Genomic DNA, 24,323 nt, shown 5'->3' on the forward strand with positions numbered 1-24,323 from the left:
CTTGCACGACTACCCTCCATACAAACCATCAGAGGGGTCTTTCTAAAATGCAAATCTAATCCAGTTATTGACCTTTGGGGGGGGGGGTTTCATTATCCTCAAGCTCAAGCTCTTTAATGTGTCAAGCAAGGTACCCCATGACTTGGCCCCACCTGCTCTGGTCTCACCTTCTGTCTATCCCCACTCTATACTCCATGTTCCTGCAACACTGAGCCTCTATATATCCTACACTTCCCCAGCCTCATGCTGTTGCCCCTGCTGTCCCCTTAGCTTATTTCAGCCTGTACATTCAGCCCAAGCATCACCACCTACAGGAAGTCCTCCATGATTCTCATCCCCTCTGGGCTGGGGAGGTGTCCGTCTTCTCCAGGCTCCCATAGAACTCTGAGGTTACCCTGGCCTCTACTGTGCTGTATTCTATCCTCAGTTCCTGCCTCCTCCACTAAAATGGGAGTTCCATGAGGGCAAAGTCTGTATCTTGTGGACTCTTTGTGTGCCCAGCACCTTACCAAGTTTGTGGCAATCAGTAGCACTCAATAAATGTTTTTAAAGGGAAACCTGATCCACAGAACTGGTGACCTGGGCAAGAACCCAGGACTCCTGCTTCCCAGTTCAGTGCCCTTTCCTCTTTACTCCAACTCCCCCCAATGCCAGGCTATAACCAAACACACTCACCTACAAACAAACCCACACACTGGATGCCGTGCTCACTCAAAGCGTCAAACCAGCCCAGCCAACCATCAGGTGAGGTTCTGAACAAGAGCTGGCAGAGGCAATGGCTCCACCTGCCAAGATGATTCACTCAGCTCCCCTAGCTGGGGGCGCAGGTGAATAAGCAATTCCTCAGTGCACTTGGCACCTGCAGGACCCGGTGGGGTGCAGCAGAGCCGTAAGCTAAGCTCCATCCTGAAGTTCTGGACCTGAGAAGACCCAGAGATCCTAGGTTCCTCCTATAACCCCGCAGGCTAGGGAGCTCAAGTTCAGAGAAGAGAGGTGAGACTGCCCAGGTCCCTGGGTCAGACAGAGACAGGAGCAACCAGGACACACTGCTTTCTGGAAAGAGGCAGGGAATGCCTCCATGAACTGAAAGCCTGACTCTGCTCTCATTGCTGGGCATCAGAGCCCCCAGGGGATCCATCCCAATAACTGCTCGGCCTGCTCACATCGCAGCAGCGCAAAGCACTGACCTTGGCCCTCCCAAACCCCGTCCTCAGGAAAAACCTTCTCCTGGGTTAAAAGAACCCATAAAACAATAGGCCGCTGAGGCGTGGGGCTGGTGTATATGAACAGAATAGGGAAAGGCCATTCTCTCAGAAAGCACTGGAGAACAGCCTGTTTCCACTGCTAAGAAAAGACAGTACCGTGTTTGGAACAAAGCCTGAAAAAGCTGGCTGGGCAGGGTGACACCCATTTGCAGATGGCCCTGCTAAGGAAAGAGCAAACACTTACTACAAAAGTGAGGCAGAGGCCAGGAGACATAGGAAAAATAGCCTTGGCATGGGCAGAAAATCTAACATTGAATTGAAAAAGAGACTGTGATTGCCTGGAAATTCTTTTGCTGGAGAAGGGCTATTGGAAGAATGATGGCCCTTTTTTTTTTTGGTTGAAATGTATCTATTTCAGGTCCATTTTGTATTTATGGTGTTGTTGAGGTTTGGTGTCCCATTAGGCAATCAATCAACTTTCTTGGCTAACTGACAATCGCTTCAAAAGAAAAGCAGAGACATAGTGGACCCGACAAGACCCTCCCACCCCCAAAAAATGGGTAAGAAGCAGAATATATCGGGCTTCAGGGAAACATCCATTTTCTTCTCAAAAAGAGTTAATAATACTGTTGAAACTGAGTCTTTAACAACAACAAGAAGCAGTGTAATATGCCTTGATTGGGGCAAAAAAAAAAAAAAAGGAAAATTCAGGCAAGAACTCCTGCAAAACCACCATTAAATGAAATGATTAAATGAAAATGCAGTTGTTGCAAAGAACATCTATGAGCAGGGCTGTTCTGCAAGTCCCAAGGCGGTCAGAGCAGAAGAACATTTCAAGTACCACCATACTATTAAAGCCTTGGAGTCATTTGTCTCTCACCATGAAGGTGAAAAACAAGGTCCTTGGTTTAATTATTCTCCACCAACGCAGTTCCGTTTAATCTGTATGCAGGCTGTGCAGCTAAAATACGGATTTCAGCCAATTTCTTTCAAGCACAAGGCACAGATAACAGACAAGTCACTGAGCAGAGCTGCGACCTCTACTTTGCAGGTGCTAAACACCCCCTAATAAAAATCCCACCCAGGTGACGTGGCCAGTTGAATTCACTACCAGGGATACCTGGCCTGGAGGATGGAAGGGTTTCACTGCAGGTGATATATGTAATAAAATGGATGCAGTTAAGGTTAGGAAACAGGGGAAGGACAGGCTTCACAGCACCCAGGCAGATGGGTGGCTGGGTGCGTGGGTGTGGAGATCTCCCCCCAACCGCAGTTCTTTGATCAGAGCTGCTAAAAACTCTGGGTCAGATACAGCAAATGGGGGCTCCTCTGGCAGCAGAACAGTTTGATTCTCCCTGCTAAAACAATGAAGAACCCAGCCTCCTGACAAGCTCAGCAGCTTAATTAATTAGGAAGTCCCTTAGGATGTGAATGCAGGCAGCGGGGAGCATCTCAAGACCTGGAAATAACTGGTTTGAAAATGCTAAGGTGTTTGCTGACTCAGAGAGCAACCTTGCCTTACCGAGTCAGGTACCACACACACTGATAATACCTGATGGCGTGTGGGTCCCTCCAGGAAACTTGAGACAGGTTTAGAGAGAAATGTGGCTTTAGACCCTTGTAGCCATTCTCAAAGACAATCATTGCCAGTCGGAGCTGGAAGGTTCAGGTCATCTAAAGGTGCAGAGAGCCTCAGAATCCCCTTGAAGGCTTATTACATCACAGGTTACCTGGGCTCCACCCTCTAGAAAGCCAGCTTCAGTAGGTTTAGGGTGAAACCAAGAACCTGCACTTCGAACATATTTCCAGGTGTTGGTGCCGCTGCTCTGCAGACCCCACTTGGAGTAACACCAACGTAAACCAGTAGATTTCAGATTGGTTTCGGCGGCAGAAGGCTCTTGTTCAAATAGTACCGCAATAAATTAAATAGTGAGTTGTCCGGAAAGTCATGACGCATTTTTGCAATGAAAAGCATAGAAAAAATACGTCATGACTTTTCCAACAACCCAATAGATAAAGGCGGTATTTTATTAAGGGGATCAAAGTTGCATTATATACTTATCACAGTCCTTCACTGAGAACAATACGATGTTTGCGGCTGATACAAAATCTTTAACTCAGACGTCAAGGGGGACAGTTGCAGGTTCCTGATGGCCTCAGGATCCAGTTATTCCTGCCTTATGTTTTCCTTGCACACACAGATCAATAGTTACAAGCAGTGTGTATGTATATATGTGTGTGTGTATATATACACACACATACACACACAGTAATGCGTTGCATAACAATGTTTGGTCAATGACGGATCGCATCTATGACTGTGCTCCCGTAAGATTATAGTGGAGCTGAAAAATTCCTATCACCTGGTGGCATCATGGCTGTCATAATATTGCAGCTCAATGCATTACTCACGTGTTTGTGGTGATGTTGGTGTAAACAAACCTACTGCGCTGCCAGTCATATAAAAGTATAGCACATACAATTATGTACAGCACGGAACACTTGATAATGATAATTAATGACTGTGTATGTTTTTACTATACTATATTTTTATCATGATTTTAGTGTGTACTCTTTCTACTTATAAAAAAAGAATTGCTATAAAACAGTATGCCTTGTTGCTCCGGCAGTGGCCTCATACACTTTGTGTCTACCGCGTCACTTGATTGCATCATTTTTTCTTGTGGTTGATTTCATCTAGTTTTGTACAGAAACAAGCTATACAGTCTTGTAGCCTAGCAGCAGTAGGCTATACCAGGTAACCTTGGTGTGTATAGTAGGCTGTACCATCTAGGCTTGTGTAAGTGTACTCTGTGGTGTTTGCACAACAACGAGGTCACCTAATGATGCATTTCTCAGAATGTATCCCCGCCATTAAAAAGCACACGACTATATCTGTAAATAATGTTTTACCAGCTTGCCTCGCACTCTCAAGATGCTCATCAGTCAAAGAGAAGTGGCAGGAAGAGCTTTGTTCTGAAGTCTGTGCAAAATAGATTAACCTGACACCAGAGGTCACCTTGGTGGTGCCCTCTAAGGTGTTAGATTTGGGTACTAAAAGGTATGACCATGTGTGTGAATCTTGCTTTTTAAAAAACAGAATAGATAAAATGATGCTTTAAAAATGAGACCCTCAGGCCAGCCGAGTGGCGCATTGGTTAAGAGCTGGCTTGGGACGCCAGAGGGCCCCGGCTCCGATCCCACATGTGAGGGCCAGTAACACTGCCCTCTACAGCTAAGATGCTGAACAAAAGCTTGGCCTAGAGCTGAGCTGCCATGAGGCGACGGCGACGGCGTAGGCTGCAGCCCCTGTGGCAGTGGGCTGCCATGTGCTACCGCGTGTAGCCAGCAGCCAGCGTGAGCAGCCAGCAGCCACTGTGAGCGGCCATCCAGAAGCCGGCAACTGATCTGCCTTGCCCAGGAAGAGCGCAATGATGGTGCCAACTTGGGCCTGTGGGACAACGTCCTCCACAACTAGACTGAAGAACAACAACAAAAAAAGGATAGCAACTTGTCTGTTCCCCTTCCCCCAATTCCCCAGCACTGTTCCCCTCCCCCAATTCCCCAATTTTAAAAAATCTTTAAAAATAAAAAATAAATAAATAAATAAATAAATAAATAAATAAAATGAGACCCTGGGGGGCCAGCTGAGTAGCTGACTGGCTCAGTTGGTTAAGAGAGTGAGCTCTGAACAGCAGGGTCACCAGTTCAATTCCCACATGGGCCAGTGAGCTGCGCCTGAACTGAGCTGCCGCTGAGCTGGTGACAGCACATGCTCTTAGCAGCAAGGTTGCCCGACACCCATATGGGATGGTAGGCTGCGCCCCGCCCACCCCCTTCCACCCCCACCCCGCAACTAAAATTGAACACGGCACTTTGAGCTGAGCTGAGCAGCCACAAGCAGCTGCGAGCTGCCAACAGGCAGCCAGATGGCTCAGTGTGCAACAAGGTTGCTGGTTTGACTCCCGCATGGCATGGTAGACTGCGCCCCCACAACTAGATTGAAAACGGTGACTGGACTTGGAGCTGAGCTGTACCCTCCACAACTAAGATTGAAGGACAGCAACTTGACTTCGAGCTGATGGGTCATGGGAAACACATGTTGTTCCCCAATAAAGTTAAAAAAAAATGAGACCCTGGAAAGTTACTTAATCTCTCTGAGCCTCAGTTCCCTAACAATCAATAGTACTAATAACACCCACCTCTGAACAGATCAAAGGGGATATGTCTACAAAAGCAGTTTGCAAACAATAAGGTGCTTTGCTTGTGTGAGCCTTCTGTCCTGATCCCAGATGTCCTCACTCTTCAAAGACCTGGGCCGGTTTACACTGTACCAAGGGTTTCAACCAATGGCTACAGCCTAGAACCACCTGCTGGCCCCACCCAGACCCACTGAATCAGAATCTCTGGGCTCCACATGAATATTTTTTGAAATGCGCCCCAGGGGACTCTCATGAGTGGCCAGGGTTACTCCCTATTTCCTCCTGAGTGCCACACAAAATCCTGCCAGGCTGCTCTCCTTGCTTCTGGATGGCCACTCGCAATAAAAAGGAAAGAGGACAAAATGCCCCTAACCAGACCCTGCCTTTTTCACTGCTGTTGTCCTGAAAGGGAGTTTTAATAACTATAGCTACTAATTCTGGAGCACGAATACGTGCTGGGTGATTTACGTACATTATCCCTTTGAATCCTCCCCATATCTCTGTGAGGTAGACAGCATTCTTCTCCAATTTTAAAAGAGCTTTATCAAGATACAACTCACACATACCATACAATGCACCCACTGAAAGTGTACAATTCAAAAGCTTTTAGTATATTCACAGCATTGTGCAACTATCACCACAATCAAGTTTAGAACATTTTCATCACCTCCAAAAGAAACCGCATTCCCCTTAGCTGTAATGCCCCACTTCTCCCATCAACCCCAGCCCAACGTACCAGGGAACTGGCTCTCCTTCCGGGCTCTATGGATTTGCCTATTCTGGACATTTCACATCACTGGAATCCTGCAATCCGTGGTCCTTTGTGACTGGCTTCCTTCACTTGACACAGTGTTTTCAAGGTTCATGTATGTTGTAGCGATTATCAGTACTTTATTCCTTTTTATGGCCAAATAATATTCCATGGTATGGATACACATATTTTATCTGTCCATTCATCAACGGATGGATAGTTGCATTGTTTTCACTTTTGAGATATTATGAGTAATACTGCTATGAACATTCACGCACAAATTTTTGTGTATATTCTTGGAGATATACACACACACACACACACACACACACACACACATACATATATACGTAGAAGTGGAACTGTTTTGTCAGATGGTGTGGGTCTATGTTTAGCCTTTTGAGGAACTGCCAAACTGTTTTCCAAAGTGGCTGCACCATTACATTCCCACACAGCTGTTTACCAGGATTTCCACTCTCCCTGCACTCATACTTGTTATTATCTGTCTTTTTATTATGGCCATCCTAGTGGGTGTGAAGTACTATCTCATTGTGGTTTTGATTTGCATTTCTTTGGTGGCTAATGATGTTAAGCATCTTTTTATGTGCTTATTAGTCATTCACGTATCTTCTTTGGAGAAATGTGCATTGAGATACTTTGCTCATTTTTAAATTGGTCTATTTGTGTTTTTATTATTGGGTTTAATAGTTCTTTATATGTTCTAGATACAAGTCCCTTATCAGATAATTTGCAAAAATGTTCTTCCGTTCTGTGGATTGTCTTTTTACTTTGTGTCCTTTGAAGCACAAAGTTTTTAATTTTGATGATGTCCAATTTATCTTTTTTTTTTTTTATTTTGTTGCTCGTGGTTTTGGTGTCACATTTAATCCAAGGTCACAAAGATGTATTGCTGTTTTCTTCTAAGAGTTTTGCAGGTTTAGCTCTTACATTAGGTTTATGATCCATTTTGAGTTGATTTTTGTATATGTTATGAGATAGGCTCTGTGTCCCTCCATTTTTACAACAGAGAAAATTAAAGATCGAAAGTTTAGTAACCTCTCCAGAGCTAAGCTGTTTCAATGCAGTGGTCCTGCTTTGCTACACTGCTTCCAAAGAGCCAAGGTTTTTATTGGTGGTGGTGGGAGGGAGGGTGGTGGTTAGAAGCCAACTCCAGAGGAGATTGCCACCTAGAACATGCCTATACATGCACTATGCTTAGCAAAGGGGACCCTGCAGCCACAGAGCAGAGCACAGTTAATGAGCCCTAACTTAGGGCAGAATGTGTGCAGCCTCAAGGGCTTGCAAAACCCAGAGAAAGTCTATGACCTCACTCCCAGCACCTTCACAGCCTGCCTGAATCTGGCCAGATGTCCTCCTAGGTCATGGAGCTCTATCCTCAGGCCAGGTTGTCTTGTGTCTTTGGGCACAGTAGAGGAGAAAGCCACAGAAAGATGTGGCTGGCTCCCAAGTTGTTTAGCCAGAGGAACCTCATGTGTGCGAGGACTGTTTCCCAACTCTGAGTCCATGTTGACAGTGGGTCTGGGAATGCCAAAGCAAGATGACCAGCATTGCCACAAGAGGACACTTTGTAGGGCTGTTAAAAAATTGATGGTGCATGGAAATTCAGCAGTGACCTTAACACCACAGGAAGCAAGACAAGGGGTCACACATGGCAGCTTCGGGGAAACCAGAGGGTTGGAGGGCCTTCTCATTTATAGTTTGTGATGGTAACTACAACCTGGGTTACAGCTAAACTGCATAAACAGCCAAAAATAGAAAGATCTGCTCACTTGGTGACCTGAAACCTATGTCTCAGGCACAACACATTGGAGAGGCCAGTGCAGTCAAAATGTGTAATGTCATTCACTGCAAGTGGACTCAGTCCTACTAGAGATAATTTACAGATGTGTTGTACTGTAGGCAAGGTCATCTTTACACATAGTGCCTCACTTAATCTTTGCGATGAAACTCTATGAGTTTTAGTTTCTTCCTTTTATAGATGAAAAGCTGATGCTTAGAAAGACCAGCTGACTTGTCCAAGGTTGTACAGGGCGTGAGCAAAGGAGCCAGACTTTGAACCCAGAAGCTTGAACCCAAGCCCAGAGCTCTTCCCAGGCCCTAGACCAGCGGTTCTCAACCTGTGGGTCGCAACCCCTTTGGGGGTCAAATGACCCTTTCACAGGGGTCGCCTAAGACCATCGGAAAACAAAAAGATATTTACATTACGATTCATAACAGTAGCAAAATTACAGTTATAGAGTAGCAACGAAAATAATTTTATGGTTGGGGGTCACCACAACATGAGGAACTGTATTAAGGGGTCGCGGCATTAGGAAGGTTGAGAATTGCTGCCCTAGAAGCAGCCCCTCTAGTTAGGAAGCCAGGATGATGCCTTGCTCCCACGACACACCTGGGCACCTCCAACACTCAGGCCACTCACCAGCTCCAAGGGCAAAACGCCCTCAAGGAAATGAAAGCCCAAGGAACGGTTTTTGAATCAATTATAAAAACTAATTTGCATAACTGACACATTTGAAAAGTGAATCATAATCATTTCTTCCATTTCTTGTGTATCTTAGTAAGCGCCAGGCTTTATGAGAAACATGTTACCTGCATTAATTCATTTAATCGTCACAGCAACACTTAGGGGTAGGTCCTAATATTATCACCATCTTAAGACGGAGGATCTAAAATGGCAGCACGGGACTCCCCAAACTTTTCAGAGGTATCTGATTTCTGCTAAGAACATATAGATCCAGCTATCTCCTCACCACTACCTCTCCAGGGACCCCATGCTAGGACGACAGCAGGTGTGACCAACATATAACGTTAAATAAGAACTTTGGAACCCCTGTGAATGCTCAGGAGATGATATCAAAAAGACTCACTACCACAGGGGTCAATGTTAAACACAGTCATAGCCGCTCTTAACTATCACTCATTTCTCCTCAAATTAAACTATTAAAGGGAAAAGAAAACTAACAGTTTTTTTAAATGTGCTAACAAAGTGACGGCACTAAAATGGAAATTCAGGATTTCAAAGACAAGTCAGGAGATTCTGTTCCAAGAAGGGACAGATTGGAGCTCTCTGCCAAACAAGTATAAGACCAAAAAAGCGTCTGAGTCCGGGGGAAGAAGGCCAATTCTGTTCCAAGGAGCCACAAATTAAAAGCCAATTATGCAACGCTTGCTAAAAAATGTCAGTGGGCTGTCTTTATGTTTTAAATCACTAAAAACATAAGCATGTTTACACCAACATTTACCCAGCACATCAGCTGGTTGCAGGCAACTTTTTATGCTCAGGCTAAACATGGATGAACACTCTGGTCTTTTTGGGGAACAAACTCTGGGAAGACCACTGTAGCTGAGAGTAAGCATGCCTTCCAAGGCCACCACCCTATAGTCCACAGATTCAAATTCACAAGTCATCCACAGGTGAAAACTTTCTAAATGTCATCCAGAGTCCCTGGAAAAATTGGGAAATGACCAGTGTGAAATCCACAAACAGCGAATTCTCCTCTCCTGTTCTGAAGACGATGAGGACATGGATCCCGTCAGCATGGGGAGTGTGGCAAGGCAGTCCGCGGTGAAATACACACACGGATTCCTCAAGGTGAAGCCCTCGGAATGCTCCCTGACAAGGATCAGAGGAGCCGGAGGAGGCGTCTAATAAACAGTTAAAGGGTCAGCCAAGTGGCTCAGTTGGTTAAGAGCTCGCTCAAGAGTTTGAGCTCTGAGCAACAGCGGTTCGATTCCCGGCCCAAGCTGAGCAGCTGCTGAGCTGCCAACCGGTGGCAGGATGGCTCAGCTTAAAAAAAAAACACACAGAAAAACAGTTAACGTCATCCCTAAGCTGGATTCTGCCTTCAGAGGTTCTGTGCCCATGGGCCTGGGGTGGGGTCTGGAAATCTGTATTTTGAAGAAGTTTTCCAAGTGCTTTTGATGATCAGCCAAATTTGGGCATGGTTGGTTTGATTTTCATTGTGTTCTCTTTTTTCCTGCCTGAAGTCTCTTGAGTTCAGGAACAGCAGGACAAATGGACAACACTTGGTGGTAAGAATTGAGAGATACAGAAATCGAGGGACAGAAAGCTTGACTTTCGAAGCTGACAGGCTCAGTAATGTTCAAACCAACAAGCATGCATGACACATATAATCTATACAAGGCACAGCACACAGTCTGGCTGGGTGTAAGGCAACAGGGAGTAGTGGGGACTGTGATAAATAAAGGCCATGTGCTTAATACAGTGAGCATCTGCGACTCAGCTCCAGCTTCTAGTTGCATATAAGGGTGTGGGCCTAGAGTGGCCAGATATTCTGGTTTTTAAAAAGCAGCCAGAAAGTTCACATTTCCTGGCTTTTAAATATAGCAACTCATTCAATCAAAAAAAAGAAAAAAAAAACCCACACTGTGAAGGCCAAATGAGATTCATCTGTAGGCTGACTCCTGCCCATGGAATGACAGTTTGCAGCCTCTTTCCTAAAAGGTCACTCATTCCAACCACCCTTAAACTCAAGTCCCCTCTAGAGCCTTGCAGAGTGGGACAGAGGGCGAGGGGTCTCCTCGAGCAGGTGGTTAAGTAAGTGCTTGGTGTGTGTATGTAGGTGCAAAGGTGGGGCTCTGGCCTCCCCCACTCTCTAGTGGAAATGCATTCCAGACCCAGAGGCAGGGTGTGGCCTCTGCAGCCACAGCAGCCCACTCAGAGGTGACCCAGGAAGGACCACGGTCTTCAGGCCAATAGGGACGAGTTGGTTGAGGAGTCCAAATGGAAGGGGCTACAGAATGAGAAGTGTAGGAAGGAAAGCTCTAGAGAAAGCCAGAGAGCAAAGCTGTCTTGAAAAGGAACGTTGGAAAGAAGAACAGAGGCAAGAAAGATGCATGGGTTCTAAAAATCCTGTAAGCCAGAATATAACATCCCCAGAGCCCAGCCAGCCATCAAAATCAGCCGTCTAACCACTTACTGTCGCTTGGTCTGCTTAATTTTTCTTCACTTTCCTGACTACTACCTGACCATTTATATTGTATATTGATTTGCTTAGTTTTATTTCCGGATGCCCCCAGTACAATATACAGCTCCAAGAGAAGTGGGGGCTTGTCTACTTTATGGTTCAGTTCCTAGTATTTGGCACAGCATTTGGCACATAGTAGGTGCTTAGCAAATATCTGTTGGACAAATGGCCTGCAGGCAAGCAATTGGCACCAAAACAGTTTAGCATTATGTGTCAAACACATAATAACCATATCAGCACAAAGCACATTATCATTTACAAAACCTGTCATTTAATTCCTCCAGTTTTCTTTTACCAAACTGCTTCATGTGTTTGGACATGGCCCAAGAGACTGCTGGCCTCTGCAAGGCAGACCGCCCAAGAGCCTCCTTGGACAGAGCTGCCTGCACAGCGGCTCGGCCCACCTCTCCAGGGCCTGGAAGATGATGCGGCTGCAGAATTGCAGGGCTTAGCACTAATTGGGCCATGTCATCAAAATGATCCAGTGTTCTGGGACCAGGTTCATTCCGCCCTACCTCCTTCCCCAGCCTCACAGAGAGGCAACCACAGCATAAGATTAAGGCTGCGACTAAAAGTGAGCGTCCCAGCGACATGACCTTGGACCTCCCCAAGACTTGTTAACCTCATCCATCATGTGGGCATTAAAGTAAAAGAAGTAACAGTAATTACCTCCAAGGGTTCCTGTGCGAGTGCAATGAGATACTTCACAAAGCGCGCCCAGCACTGTACCTGGAATGTGGCTCAGTGCAACTGAGACATGGCTATCACAGCAGCAGCGTCCTCACACGACAGGCCGCAGCGCTGCCCCCTTCTAGTGCTGTGAACCTGAGTGACCTGACCTCCTGTTCCCTGGACCTCCAATTCCTCTTCTCTAAAATGGGGAGAACCCAGTCACCAGGATCAGGTAAGGAATCAACGAGACCATGCACGTTAAACACTTAGCACAGGGCCTGGTACATATTAAATGCTTAATAAATGGGAGATAGCGTCTTACTATAATTCAACCAACTTTTACTAGTCTAAAATGCCGAGGTGAAAAATCCACCAAAGGCAGTTTGCCACATGCAAATAAATCTTCGGGACATCAGTTTCTGCAGAGGCAATTTTCTCTCCCTACCCACTTTATTTTTAGTTGCTCTAAGAATGCGCCCCTCCACCCACCCACCCACCTTGGGTCTGACCTAGGAAGCATTTGGAGGTCAGTTCCCAATGCAGGCACACTCTCCGCACTCCACCTGCCTCTTTGCCCCGCACAACGCTGCAGTCTGACAGGAGGCAGAGGACATGCAAATGTGCCCTAAAAACGGCTTGTTATTTTCACCGCCTGGATGGTGCGCCTTTGTGGGCGCCTGTGAAGACAGCACGTCACTGTCAGGTACAGGGCATATGCCACCGATTTGGGGGAGGCTGTGAAAGGTAAAAATACCCAACGCAAATAAAGGCTCCCCTGCCCGCCTAGAAAAAGGAAAGCTCCTCCAGCGCCTTTTGCGGAGGGAAGAGGTGATAACTCCGCCCCTTCCCAGGCAAAGCCCTGCTGGGCGAGCCCCTGACCTAGGCTCTCCATCAACCCCGCAGCCTCAGCGCCCCAGTGAAACTGCTCAGCTACTGGTTTTAAATGGCCATTATACTGTGGAGCAACCCAGAAACAGGTGCTTTCAAGTTTTGGGCCTGGGAAGGTGAAGAGCAAAGAATCAAAGGCAAGGGCCCTCCATAAAGAAAAGAGAACACTACATAAGCCAGGAAGTGCTATCGACAGCATGCTGATTTACAAAATCAATTCAGAAGAATATCATTATCATCAGCTCTCATCTTGAAGTCAACAGTCTTTCATGAGCGTCTCCCGTGCACCTAATCCAGGTGCCTCAAGTGCAAATGTCTACAGCAGGGGCCGAGCAGTTAAGGAAAATGAAGGTAGCTGGTGGTAATAAATGCAAAACCAACAATGTAAACACAAGCAAGCATAGCAGGGAGCTGTGACAAACTGGAGCACGGACAGACCCTAAGGGGCTCTCTCCACTCCACGTAACTACTGTCATGCCAGAACAGGACACGGTGTGACTCGATGTTCCAATTTTTTAAATCAAAGATTAAAATCCAAATTTTCAAGTGAAATGTTGTTTCAAGTTTCTTTTAAAACTCTGTGCAGACCAAACAAAACACATCTGAGAACCAGATCCAGCTCACACATGGCCAATTTGCCACCCCAGCCAAGCCCCCCCACCGTGGCCCTTCTTTGCAGTTTGTATGGTACTCCCAGGGAGAGGAAGGGCAGAGGTAGTTGCATAATATACCCGACTCTTCCCTGCGGTACCCACACACCTTTCTCCACTCCAGAGTCAGCCCTCTGAGGAATGTCCAGGAATGTCCAGCCCTCTGAGCTCCATCTTAAAGCATGAGCCCCCACCAGGCACACCTTTCCCTGTGTGCGCTCCCTACTCACAGCTGCCAAACACCCGATGCTCAGTTGCTTCCCATGTCCTCCCCTCAACCCCAGCCCCCAGCCACTTCACCACCCAAGGCGGGTTCTGGGTTCCTGCTCCCTTCCAGGTGGGCTACTCATCTGTCAGGCCTCTGAAGAAATAGCCCTGCTGGGGACCTCAAGCCTTTGGACAAATCGCCAAGCCTGGGGAAGTGGCTGGGGGCGTGCCCAGCACTGATGTCTTTCCCCCCGCCCGCCCCCCCACTCCCCACCCCTGAGCTGGAGACTTCTGCTTCTCACCAGTCCCTGGGGAAAAGCAGCTCTTCTGCAAGTAAAGCTCATGAGAACTACAGCTGCAAGGGACACTGAGGAAGGGTCCCTTAAATACCATCTAAGGCAGATGACTGTGAGTGGCTGAGGCCATGCCCAGCTCTGGCTGCTCCTGGGAAAGGGAGACCACACCACCCTTTCTCCAAGTTCCCACGTTCAGCTCCAGCCTGGGGCCACCAGGGTTAGCGCAATGACATGACTAATGATAATTTTTAAAGATAACCCAATATTGGTACTCTCTAGTATACTTTTCAAAGTAAGTGCACAGTTCCATGATCTCCCCTGGTCCTCCCAACACCCCAGAGAGATTGCCAATATATTATTATTCATTAGTGTGATTGATCACTCTTCCCTTGCCCCCCAAAGAACCAGAGACAGGTTCAACTGTCAACTGGCCTAGGGCTTCTCAAATGTTAGCGTGTCCTTGAATTCCCCAGGGGAACTTGTTAGAATTTAGATTCTGAGTCAGAAGGTCTGGGGTAGGGCCTGAATTCTGCATTTTTAACAAGCCACGGGGTGACCTGGTCCTCAGACCCCGCACCACAGAACAGCAATGCTTAGGTCACACAGCGAGTGTGGGGCTAGACCTGGGACTCTACCCCAGGCGTCCTACCCTTGGATTCTGCCTGGGAGGACCAGGGTTGCTCACCTCACTTTTCACCGGTTGGGGTCTCTTGCCCAGTTTCACCTCCAGGAAGTGCAACGGGGCGATCATGGCCCCAATGTTGCGGATGTCGGCGTATTTCAGCTCCTCTGCAGTCAGAGCTGAGCTTGGGAGTCCCGTCAGGGGGCCGAGCCCTGGCAGAGAGCCCGCAGTCACGGAAGGGTCCGGGATCTGCCCAGGCATCATAGCAGGAGGAGCAGCAGTCCAGCCTGGAGCGGGTGGGAGAAGAGCAGGACAAGTGCCGTCAGCCACAAGGGGAGCCACGAGGGGCTCAGGCCCTGTGTCCTGCCAGGACCTCATCGTCTCACCCATGGCCCCCTGAACCCCTTCCCAGCCCAGTTGCTCTTCCTGCCAGTAAGTCCATGCTGTTATAAAGAAGCTTCATGAATTAACTCACACCAAGGCTATCCCTGGCACTTCAGGCAACACTTAGCCCAACCGTAGGCCACATTGATTCAGCGTTTGCTATGTGCCTGGTACTGCGTAATCCTTCCACTTGCCCCATAAGACTAGGTCAGGGCCCATTACACAGAGGAAGCAGCCAAGGCTTAGAAAGATAACTCACGCAAGACTGTACACAGTTAAAACCAGAGGAGCTGGGATTTAAACCGAAACGTACTGCCTCCCGAGAGAACGAATTATAACGGTGGAATCTCGAGCACCTTTGCACCTGTTTAAGAGAGAGCTATTTTTGGTCTGGCACGGTGCCTCCCCTCAAATCACACATCCCGTTCTGCATACTTGTTAAGCCACTCTGAATATCAAATGAAGCAAATTGAAGTTAAAGTTGAGTGTATGTAGCTGGTATCTACGAGGAAAAGACTGAGGCAAAGGAGGTGGAATTAATTAGCATGTGCTTTCCCAGTGGGGCCCAGTACCAGAAAAGTCCTCCAGGGTCTCCTGTTTCTCAAAGCAAATACATATGCTGGCTCTGCCAGACCTAGGAAGTTTGCAAGGGAAGGCAGGTTCAGGCATGAAAGAAAGACATAAATTAGACAGGTCAACACCAAGTGAATTGTTATTTTTTCCTTCTCTTTAGAGGAAGAAGTTCATGGGTAAGAAATGGTCACTTTAAGGCACAGAAGGCAATGCGGAAAGCTTGTCAGCCAACAAAGCCAGACTCATCTGGTCCCTTACAGGGATCCTACCCATCCATCCATCCACTCATCCATCCATCCATCCATCCATCCATCCATCCATCCATCCATCCGATTGTCGATCACCTGCTATGAGCAAGGAGGCACGGAGACTATGGGGATCAAACATGCATAGCCTTGGCTTCTAAGTTAAGTAGCATTTTAGTACAAAGCTGCTTCTGGATTCCAGTCCTATAAAGGAAATCATTTCTCCCCCTTTCCACCTCTTTGCATAGGGCCATAAAATCAAATCCAGAGGGAGAAGCTTTTACCTATCCTTCCGTCTTCACCTGTCTCTTCCCATGGGGAGGGGTGGCGAGACAGGCGAGATGTGTCATCCACTGGACCTCACTTCTCTGTTGGGAAGAGTCAATGTGCTCATAGGGCCACCCTGTCTTGGGCTCTCTGCCACCCACGAGAGTGGCCCTGGAGGGCGACACACAACTCCCTGACCCCATTCAGGGCCTCAGGTCTAGATTTCAAGTGAGGAACATAAGAGGAAGCCTGTTTGGGCCACAAGTGCACCCCACATTCTCCATTTCCATTTCACTTTCAAAGGTGAAATTTGGTTCCCTATTCAACCCTGTGTCCCTTTCTCAATAGGTTCTGCACGCTGAGGGAAAAAGCACATGGTGATTTGCATCCTCAAACCACAAAGGTTTCAACTGGACATCACTTTCTTGAAAGAAAGGTGCTTGTGAGAAGACAGTGGGTCTGCCATTTCATCCTCAGCACACAGGCCGTATCTGTCCATGAAGCCATGTGCACACAGCTTCCTGCCTTGTACCCAAGTTTACACTGGGTGCCCCAGGCTCTTTCATCCTTGCTGTACCTGTTCTTCCTTCCACACCTGGCCCCTCAGGCCCTCCTTCCCACCCACATCCTTTTTCCCCTCCTTAGTACCAAGTGTCCACCAGGCCATCTCAGAAAAGGATCTGAGATTCATTCACACCAAGTTCTAGTGTTAGAGCTGGAGGAGGCCTTGTGCTTATCTAAACCACATCCTCATTTTGCACATGAGCAAACTGAAGCTCAGAGAGGTTAAATGATTTACCCAAGGTCACACAGCTAGAGAGGGAAAGAGCCAGGGGTGGATTTTAGACCAAAGCTTTCTCAGCCCGCACTTTTTGTTTCCCCTCCTGGGCCCCAAGAGATGTTAATGCAGACGGAATGGCCTTCTGATAGTAGACCTTCAGACACGAGCCCATAGTGGAGGATCATTCTCTTGCACAAAGGACCCTCTACTCTGCCTCCCATAAAGATCCAGGTTTAGGAAGTTCCCTGAATAACCTCTTGGCAGCCCGGGCAGGAGCCTAGACATAGAAATGGCCTCTGAGATGTCTCACATGTGGTTGGTCAATGTGCTGTGACCCTCCGTAAAGTTGAGCTGGACTTGAGTCCAGGGTCCGGGAGAGAGTCACCCCCTCCACCTTCCAGAGCTGGATCTGCAATGCAGAGAGGGCTGCAGGATGCCACAACAGGAGGCTGCTCCAGGGCATGGCGGATGAGCTGCATGTCTCCCCAGGCTTCCTCCAGGGAAAACAAGAAAAGGGCCAGTGTAAGGACTCATTCCTGTGTAGCAAAATGATGCCTGGGCCCAGTCATGTGAACACTCGGCAGGCAAAGTTGGTAATTTCAGGCCACGTCAACTGAACTGACAAAGGAAACACATCTCCTTCTCAGGAGAGGAGAAAACCCTCCAAAATCCTCTCTTTTAGACCTGAACTGATGATACAAGGAGTCAGAGACCCCCCAAAAGGAAGCTTAACTGAGCTAGTCAAGACACAGGAGACGGGAGGCTGGAAAGTGCTCCGGGCCTGGTGCTTCTGCTGCACACAAACCCCTAAGAGAGGCTGGGGTGCCACACCTCAGATATGCAGCAAAGCAAAAATACAGAGCAAAATCCCCTCCTTGGCCAGAAGCCTCCAAAGGACCTCGCCAAACTGGAAGGACCCATTCTTGTGTGGCAAAATGTGCCACGTGGCCACTCAGCAAGTGAAGGGGTGATTTCATGGGGCAAGGGGCAGTCATGGCTGGTTATTGCCCCATGAGACCACAGTGCTGAGCATCATTTCAGGCACAAAAAGGGGTCATCAACAATACTTATTGAATGGATACATAAATGAATGAATGAACACATGATAACAAATTCATGGTAGCCTAACACTCCATGAGTAGGGTAAGGACCTGTCTCCAGAATTTTAGATGCTCATTATCTACCTCCAGCTTATTCGTTCCCACAGTAGACCCCAAGAAAAAAGCCTCCAGAAGCTTCTGTGTGTTTCCCCGCCTAAGCCATCTCTGAGAGATGGAAGCCAGACCCCACTCTATTCCGGGAATGATAGGCTCAGCTTGCGGCTTCTGTTTATTTTCATACAGATGGTATAAATGAGACACTAACAAATGATCCCAAAATATCTGCTACTGTGGAACCCTCCCTCCCCCCCCGAAGAGGGGTAACCACCCCCTCGGAGCAGCAGCCCCATAAATTCTTGCCATTCCTGCTCCCCTGTGAACCCAACCCAATGACAGCCTCACTCAGGGCATGGGGCTCCAAGGCTCTCCTTTGCAGAAGCAAAAATCTCCCTCTTCCCCCCACCCCCTACCACAAGGGCGCCCCTAACTGCTCCAATACAAACCACAAAGTCCTTAACACATGCCATTCCTAGGAGACAACCACAACAGCTGACATTCACCAGCGAGAAGTCATCCTAACAAGCTTGGGGGGGGGCGGGGGGGAGGAGGAGCAGAAGATGGAGGAGGTGGAGCAGCTGCCTTTCATAATTGGATCCTCATTAACTGGAAAGAGCTGGCTGACAATCCAAGGCTGAAAGGCAACTTTGGTGATTGGAAAAATAAAAACAATTTGATGTGATTTAGGGGTCTATAAGAAGGGAAGGGGGTCGTGGCAGGGAACCAATAACATCTAGGAGGAATTTACCCACTTCAAGGAAGACACAGGAAAGATGACAAGAGGTGAAATCATCTCCCCAACTGTTTGTTCCATAAGGAAACAATTTAGTAGGAAAAGGAGAACTATGCACTAAAAGCTTTAGGGGAAGAACCCAGAGGGTTTTTTTTTCCCCTTCAGGGCCCAGGAGGTCCAAAAGGAAGATAAACACCCTCCATGTCTCCATTAGTAACGAGGATGCATAAATAAAGAGCAAGCGCTATACACTGGCGGAAGACCAAAACTGGCAAAGGAAGCTTGTGCCTCAAACGGCAGGCCCAGAATCCAAAAACACTTTGGCAATTTGGGACACTGACCAGGAATAACCTGGAAATTAGCCAGTGCAGAAAAACTGGGTAATGCACAGATCAAGATGCGACTGACAAGCACGGCACGAAGAAGAAAGCATTCAGGAGGTTACAGTGGGCCCTAAGCTGTGACTGAGCCTGAGGTTATGGGTGATTTGATGCAGCTTCCTCAATGCTGGCTTACAAGGAACAGGGACCAGACGGATCCCAGAGAAAAGAACCTGTAGGAAAGATTTGATATTTGTATCGCTTCTGATTTCCTCAGGGACTTGCAGTTCCACAGTTTGGGGTGCTGCCTTGAACAAGTAGAAGAAAATCCAGAAAACTTTTCAAGTCCAGAAAATAGGCCCTATTGGGAGATAATAACATAAAAAATCATTTTAGCCAAAAGAAAAAAAGGTAGAGGTAACTTCAGTGTTTCCCTTTTATTTTCTTCTCTTGTTTACTGTATGTAAATCTGTAAGATCTCATACTTGTTTTAAATAGAAGTACCTACAAATAGTAGTTTTGCTTTAGTGGGTCAAACTTGTAAAGAGCTATTCTTATTAGAAAATGCCCAAGACTCAGCGTCTTCATCTAGAATAGCAAAGACAGATACATATATCTATATCTATATCTATCTATCTATCTATCTATATGTGTATATATATATATATATATATATATAGAGAGAGAGAGAGAGAGAGAGAGAGAGAGAGAGAGAAAGTCAGGTTAAGAGAAAGTTAGCATCTACATCATAAACTTTCTGTCCATAGACACAAAAGTTGAAGGGAGGCTTTAAAATCCCTGGGCCTCTTTGAGAAGGTTAGCTGCCCTCCAGGCAAACGGCTGGCCTGGGTGGGCATCAGGAGCCAGGAATGGGTATGCCAGGGGGTGCAGGTGGCCTAAGGCTGCAAGGCGTGGTGCCAAGGAGAAATGCAGCTGAGTGAGGGCAAATCAAGGAGCACGGGAATTCAGAGGGTCAGGTCCCAGGAGCACTCCTGGAGTTAGAAGTCAAGAGTGGGTAGTCAGCAGCTGAGAATCAGCAAGAGCGGGTGGGAGGTCTTGGGAGCTGGAGACTGGGAAGGGTCCCTGAAGGAAACTGTGTAGAATACAGGAGGGGTGGGGGGTGTACAGTGCAGAAAGGTGTCACGCTAGTGATCACAGAGCATAGCACAAACTATCATGAATCTTGGAGAATTAAACACCAAACCTGTTCTTGGAGCCAAGGAATTATCTGGGATGATCTCTCTCCTGGAATCTGAAACAATGTAGGTCAGCTAGCTGCGAAAAGACAGAGATCCAGACGGCAAGACGCTAAAGGATGGCGAAAGCTCCAAGAGTGAGAGCAAGGGCAAGGGGCAGAAGCCCCTCTCCAGGTGGCCGTCCCAGCTCTGCAGGCAGGAGAAGGGGGCAGGGTAAGGGTGGGAGGTTTGGAGCCAGATGGCCCAAGTGGAAAAACTAGCTCTGCCCCTGACTAGCTGTGTGACCTTGGGCAAGATCCCTAACCTCTCTGTGCCTCACTTGTCTTAGCTGTAAAGTGGGAATAATAACATTATTTACCCTGCCAGGGTGCACAGAGGATTAAATTAGTGAAAACTTGAAAAGTACCTGGAATGGTGCTTGCCCCTAGTGAATGTGAAGTCAGCGTAGCCACAAGGGCCTTCCTTCCTGGAGGGACACTGGTGCTGGATGACCCCTCGAGGTCCTTTCTGTACAGCTTCCACCTAACGCTGACGTCCTTTTCCTAAGGCCATGAAGAGGATCCCCCCAGAGGAGTCTCTGCTGTCCCACTCTCCAGCTCTAAACCCCAAAGGGCCAGGACCTTCCTGTATCCAGGCAGTTAATGCAGAATAGAAATGAAGGGGCCAAGTCAGGGCTGGGTACACAGGGGCAGAAATGAAGCACAGCACCTACCCTTTGCCTCAGTTTCTCCTAAGGTCTCCTCCATCCTACAGGCCAGAACACAGCCGCATAGATCACTGGCTACAGGGCAGCCCAACGGGCTGGATTTCCACCCCTGCCTCCAGAAGCAGAGGGCCAGCATCTTCTGTGTCTTTTGATCTACTCTATCCCTGTACTGCTTAGAAGGGGCCACTCCTCAAATAGTCTTAAGGAAAAAAGGGGTGGTGGCACTCAGGAGAAGCCACCCACATGGCACACGGACATTCAAGATCCCTGCATAGCTATCCCAGCCATAGAAGAAACTGGAACCTCTCCCCAGGAAAGGTTCTTCCTAGGGGACCAGAGAAACGCTTTTGCCAAGGCCCTGCCTGTAAACACGGCTGTCTCCCCTGCCTAATGTAGATGCTCAGTGAATACACATTAAGTCACTTCTGTCAGGAATCCTTATCCAGAGCAGCAAGAAGCTGGGGAGGTACTGCCACCCAACAAGCCTCTAGCCTCTCTTCCCACATCGCCCCATCTCTGTTGCTTGGTGTCAGAAAGTTCACAGTATGATACATTACACAGACATATCCACAGTGAGAAATCCTCTGGCCCTTTTTTAAAATAAATGTCATTGGCCAGCTAAAGCTTTGGAAACGAAGCTCCACAACTGGAATCTCATGGGCTGCAGCAAGAAAACAGACTTAAAAAAACAAAACAAAACAAACAAACAAGAAAACCCAGAACGGTGGGCTCTGGCTGGGCCTCCCACAGCCAGCAATGAATGTAAAGAAACACAGGCTGAAATTCCAACCCTGGGTCGCTAAGGCATTTGTCTCTGCTGAGCTTCGAGAGGCCAAACCACACACACGCACAAGAGTGTGCACACACATGCACGCACACACACACACACACACACACACACACACACACACACTCATGCACAGGCACACGGAGCTTGGCAGCCCGTAAGTTCCAGAGCTGGTAACACAAGCCACGGAACCGACTGCCAAGACAAGCAACAGAACGAGCCAGGCCCAGTTTCATTGGCCACCATACGCTGCATATGGCCCGGGACGCAGCCAAAACAGTGTTCTCACCCTCCTCAAAGGCATAGGAGACCCTCTGTTTTCAAACACACCTCCACAGAGCCTTAATTAAAGGAAAATGGAAAAATAATGTGCCTGCTGCTCTCCCCCTGCCTATATAGGTATATGCACACACATATTCATACACTCACCCTATTTTTCTCTTCCTCCCATTTCAGTTTCAAACATAATTCATTCGCATGGAAAAAAGCAAACTGCATCCTGCAGCAGAAAAGCAGAAAAGAATGTTGCTTGCCCTCAGCTCTGGCTCCGATTGCTCAAGTTGAGCTGGGGCTGAATGAATGCAGAGCAAGCCAACCTAGAGTCAGCATTGGCCCCTCTCTTCCAGAGTGGAGCTGGAAACAGAAACACTGATGCGAGAGACAGCCCATTGCAACACCAGCAGCCCCACAACAAACAAGGCCTGGAGAGCCTAGCCCTCCTCCTCCTGCCAAGGGTTCTGCAGGTTGGAAAAGATGCCCACACATCCTGCAAACAGGTGGGGGAGACAGAAGCTGGTGGCTAAGCAGGCAGTGAGTGAGGAGATCCTTGTCCAAATCCTTCCCTGGGGGACACTGTTACCACTTATCAACACCTCTCCCTGGAGGTGGCTGCAAACAACCTAGGAGAAAAGTCAGAGGCCTCCACACCCATGCTTTCCAGCAGCCCTTCAAATCTCACAGCACCCAGCTCTTCAGGAAGATTCTGGAGCAGCCTGCAGCTCTGAACCAAAGCCAAAGTCGAAGGGGAACAGAAGAGTCTTTGAGAAATCCATCCTCCCCGTTTTAAATAAGGCAAAACCTTCGCCAGCCAGAGGCAGGAGAATAGACCTTGCTTCTCTTCCCTGGTCCTCAGGTTTACGTAAATGCAGAGCCATGCTCACACCTGATACCTGGTTAAACTCTTCCCTAGAAACCTGCAAAGGAAGGTAAGGCAACTATCCAAGCTGCAGCCAGATTTGCTGGAAAGGTGAAAGCAATGGGAGGTGTTTTAAAAAACTTTCAGAGAAGAGATTTGGGAAGAAGGAAGGTGATATATGAACACAGTTCATAGAAAGGCCTTAAAGAACCACCCAATCATGGTTGAAAGCTTCTGCTGCTTCTCAAACTATGACCCTGAAAAGAGACTACCAAGGTTTAAACCTGGGTATATACACCCACAGTCTGCAAGCCCTTTTTTGAGAGACAGCCCTGAGCACATGTAGTCAGGCCACAGCCAGATGCCCTGGATGCCAGTAGGGAGGGCAGCACACTGGGCAAGGGTCAGGCAACCTTGCAAGTGGAGCTGACCCCAAGGGTCAGTTGATTTCCCTTCCACCAGCCTCTCCATCTCCAGGCGCATGCATGGCCCATCCATTCCTGCAGAAGAGCCAAGGCCTCCCCATCTTCCCAGCAGCTCCCAATGACTCAGGCAAAGCCTGGGTCTACCACCCCAGGGTCTGGGGTCCAGGCCTTAAGACCCAAATCCCTCAACCTCCTTTGAGGGGAAAGGCAAAAGGGAACCTTCTAAAGTGGGCTGTTCAGGAGAGGAGGAGCTGGTTACCTAGATGAACCGGCTTGCCTCCTTATGTAACCTGGCTTGGAAGCCGGGAAAACCCAAAGGGGACCCGGGCCGCCCCTAGGCCCCCTCCCAGCCCAGAACCCCGAAGCAATGGCCCTGAGGGAAGCCCTCTTCATTGGATGGAGAGCCCCAGCTCTTCTCACTACTCTCCTCCAGGTCCTCGGGGAGCCGCGCTTCCTCCCTGCCAGGTGGGTGGGGGCGGCACCCCTTGCCAGCAGGTCCCTGTCATCCCTCCACCACCAGCACCCTGCACCTCCCTGGCCTTTCACCTTCCATCTGCACCCCCACAGCCCGTCTTCCCCGGGCAGTTTTCTCCCTACTCACCCGCCTTCCCCGCGGCCCGAGGAGAGCACCTCCCTGCAAACGGACGGGGGAGGAGCGCGCGGGGAGGGAGACCGAGGGAGCGCCCTGGCTGCCCCGGGAACGGACAGAGCCTCCCGTCCCAGGGCGGGAACCCAAAGGAAGCCACCGGCTCCCAGGCGCTTGGCGGGAGGGGCCCGAGCTGCAGCGCTCCCCGCTGGGGCAGCTTAGGGTCCCGGGGCTCCGCGCGCTCCGCCCGCGCGGGGGCGGTCGTCCCAGGTGCCTGCCGCCGGCGCGCCCCACCCCGCCCGGCCCGGGCGCCCCCAGCGCGCGTTCGCACCCACCGTGCAGAAGCCGCGGGCGGAGGCGGCGCCCCTGGGGCCGGGTCCCGGCTGCAGGCGCCGGGCCCACTCAGCGCCGCTGCCGCCGGGCCGCTGGTCCTGGATGACCCCTCGAGGTCCTTTCTGTACAGCTTCCACCTAACGCTGACGTCCTTTTCCTAAGGCCATGAAGAGGATCCCCCCAGAGGAGTCTC

At 48.7% G+C, this 24,323-nt stretch overlaps 1 protein-coding gene across 3 annotated transcripts in view; it reads right to left on the reverse strand.

Annotated features, from left to right (window-relative positions):
- JDP2 (Jun dimerization protein 2) overlaps nucleotides 1-24,323 on the reverse strand; it is a 56,274-nt gene that overhangs the window by 31,616 nt on the left and 335 nt on the right. Inside the window, exons 1-2 of one of the 3 annotated variants that reach the window (XM_019640429.1) lie at nucleotides 24,133-24,217; nucleotides 14,566-14,789 (exon numbers count right to left, since the gene is read on the reverse strand). In XM_019640429.1, coding sequence (XP_019495974.1) covers nucleotides 14,566-14,766 — 201 coding nt within the window. In that variant the 5' untranslated portion in view covers nucleotides 14,767-14,789; nucleotides 24,133-24,217. Of the gene's footprint in view, nucleotides 1-14,565; nucleotides 14,790-23,812; nucleotides 24,020-24,132; nucleotides 24,218-24,323 lie in introns of those variants that run through there. The other 2 variants (XM_019640431.1, XM_019640428.1) reach the window with 2 other exon arrangements.

Source organism: Hipposideros armiger, unplaced genomic scaffold, assembly GCF_001890085.2.
Source record: "Hipposideros armiger isolate ML-2016 unplaced genomic scaffold, ASM189008v1 scaffold_49, whole genome shotgun sequence".
Classification (NCBI taxonomy): domain Eukaryota; kingdom Metazoa; phylum Chordata; class Mammalia; order Chiroptera; family Hipposideridae; genus Hipposideros; species Hipposideros armiger.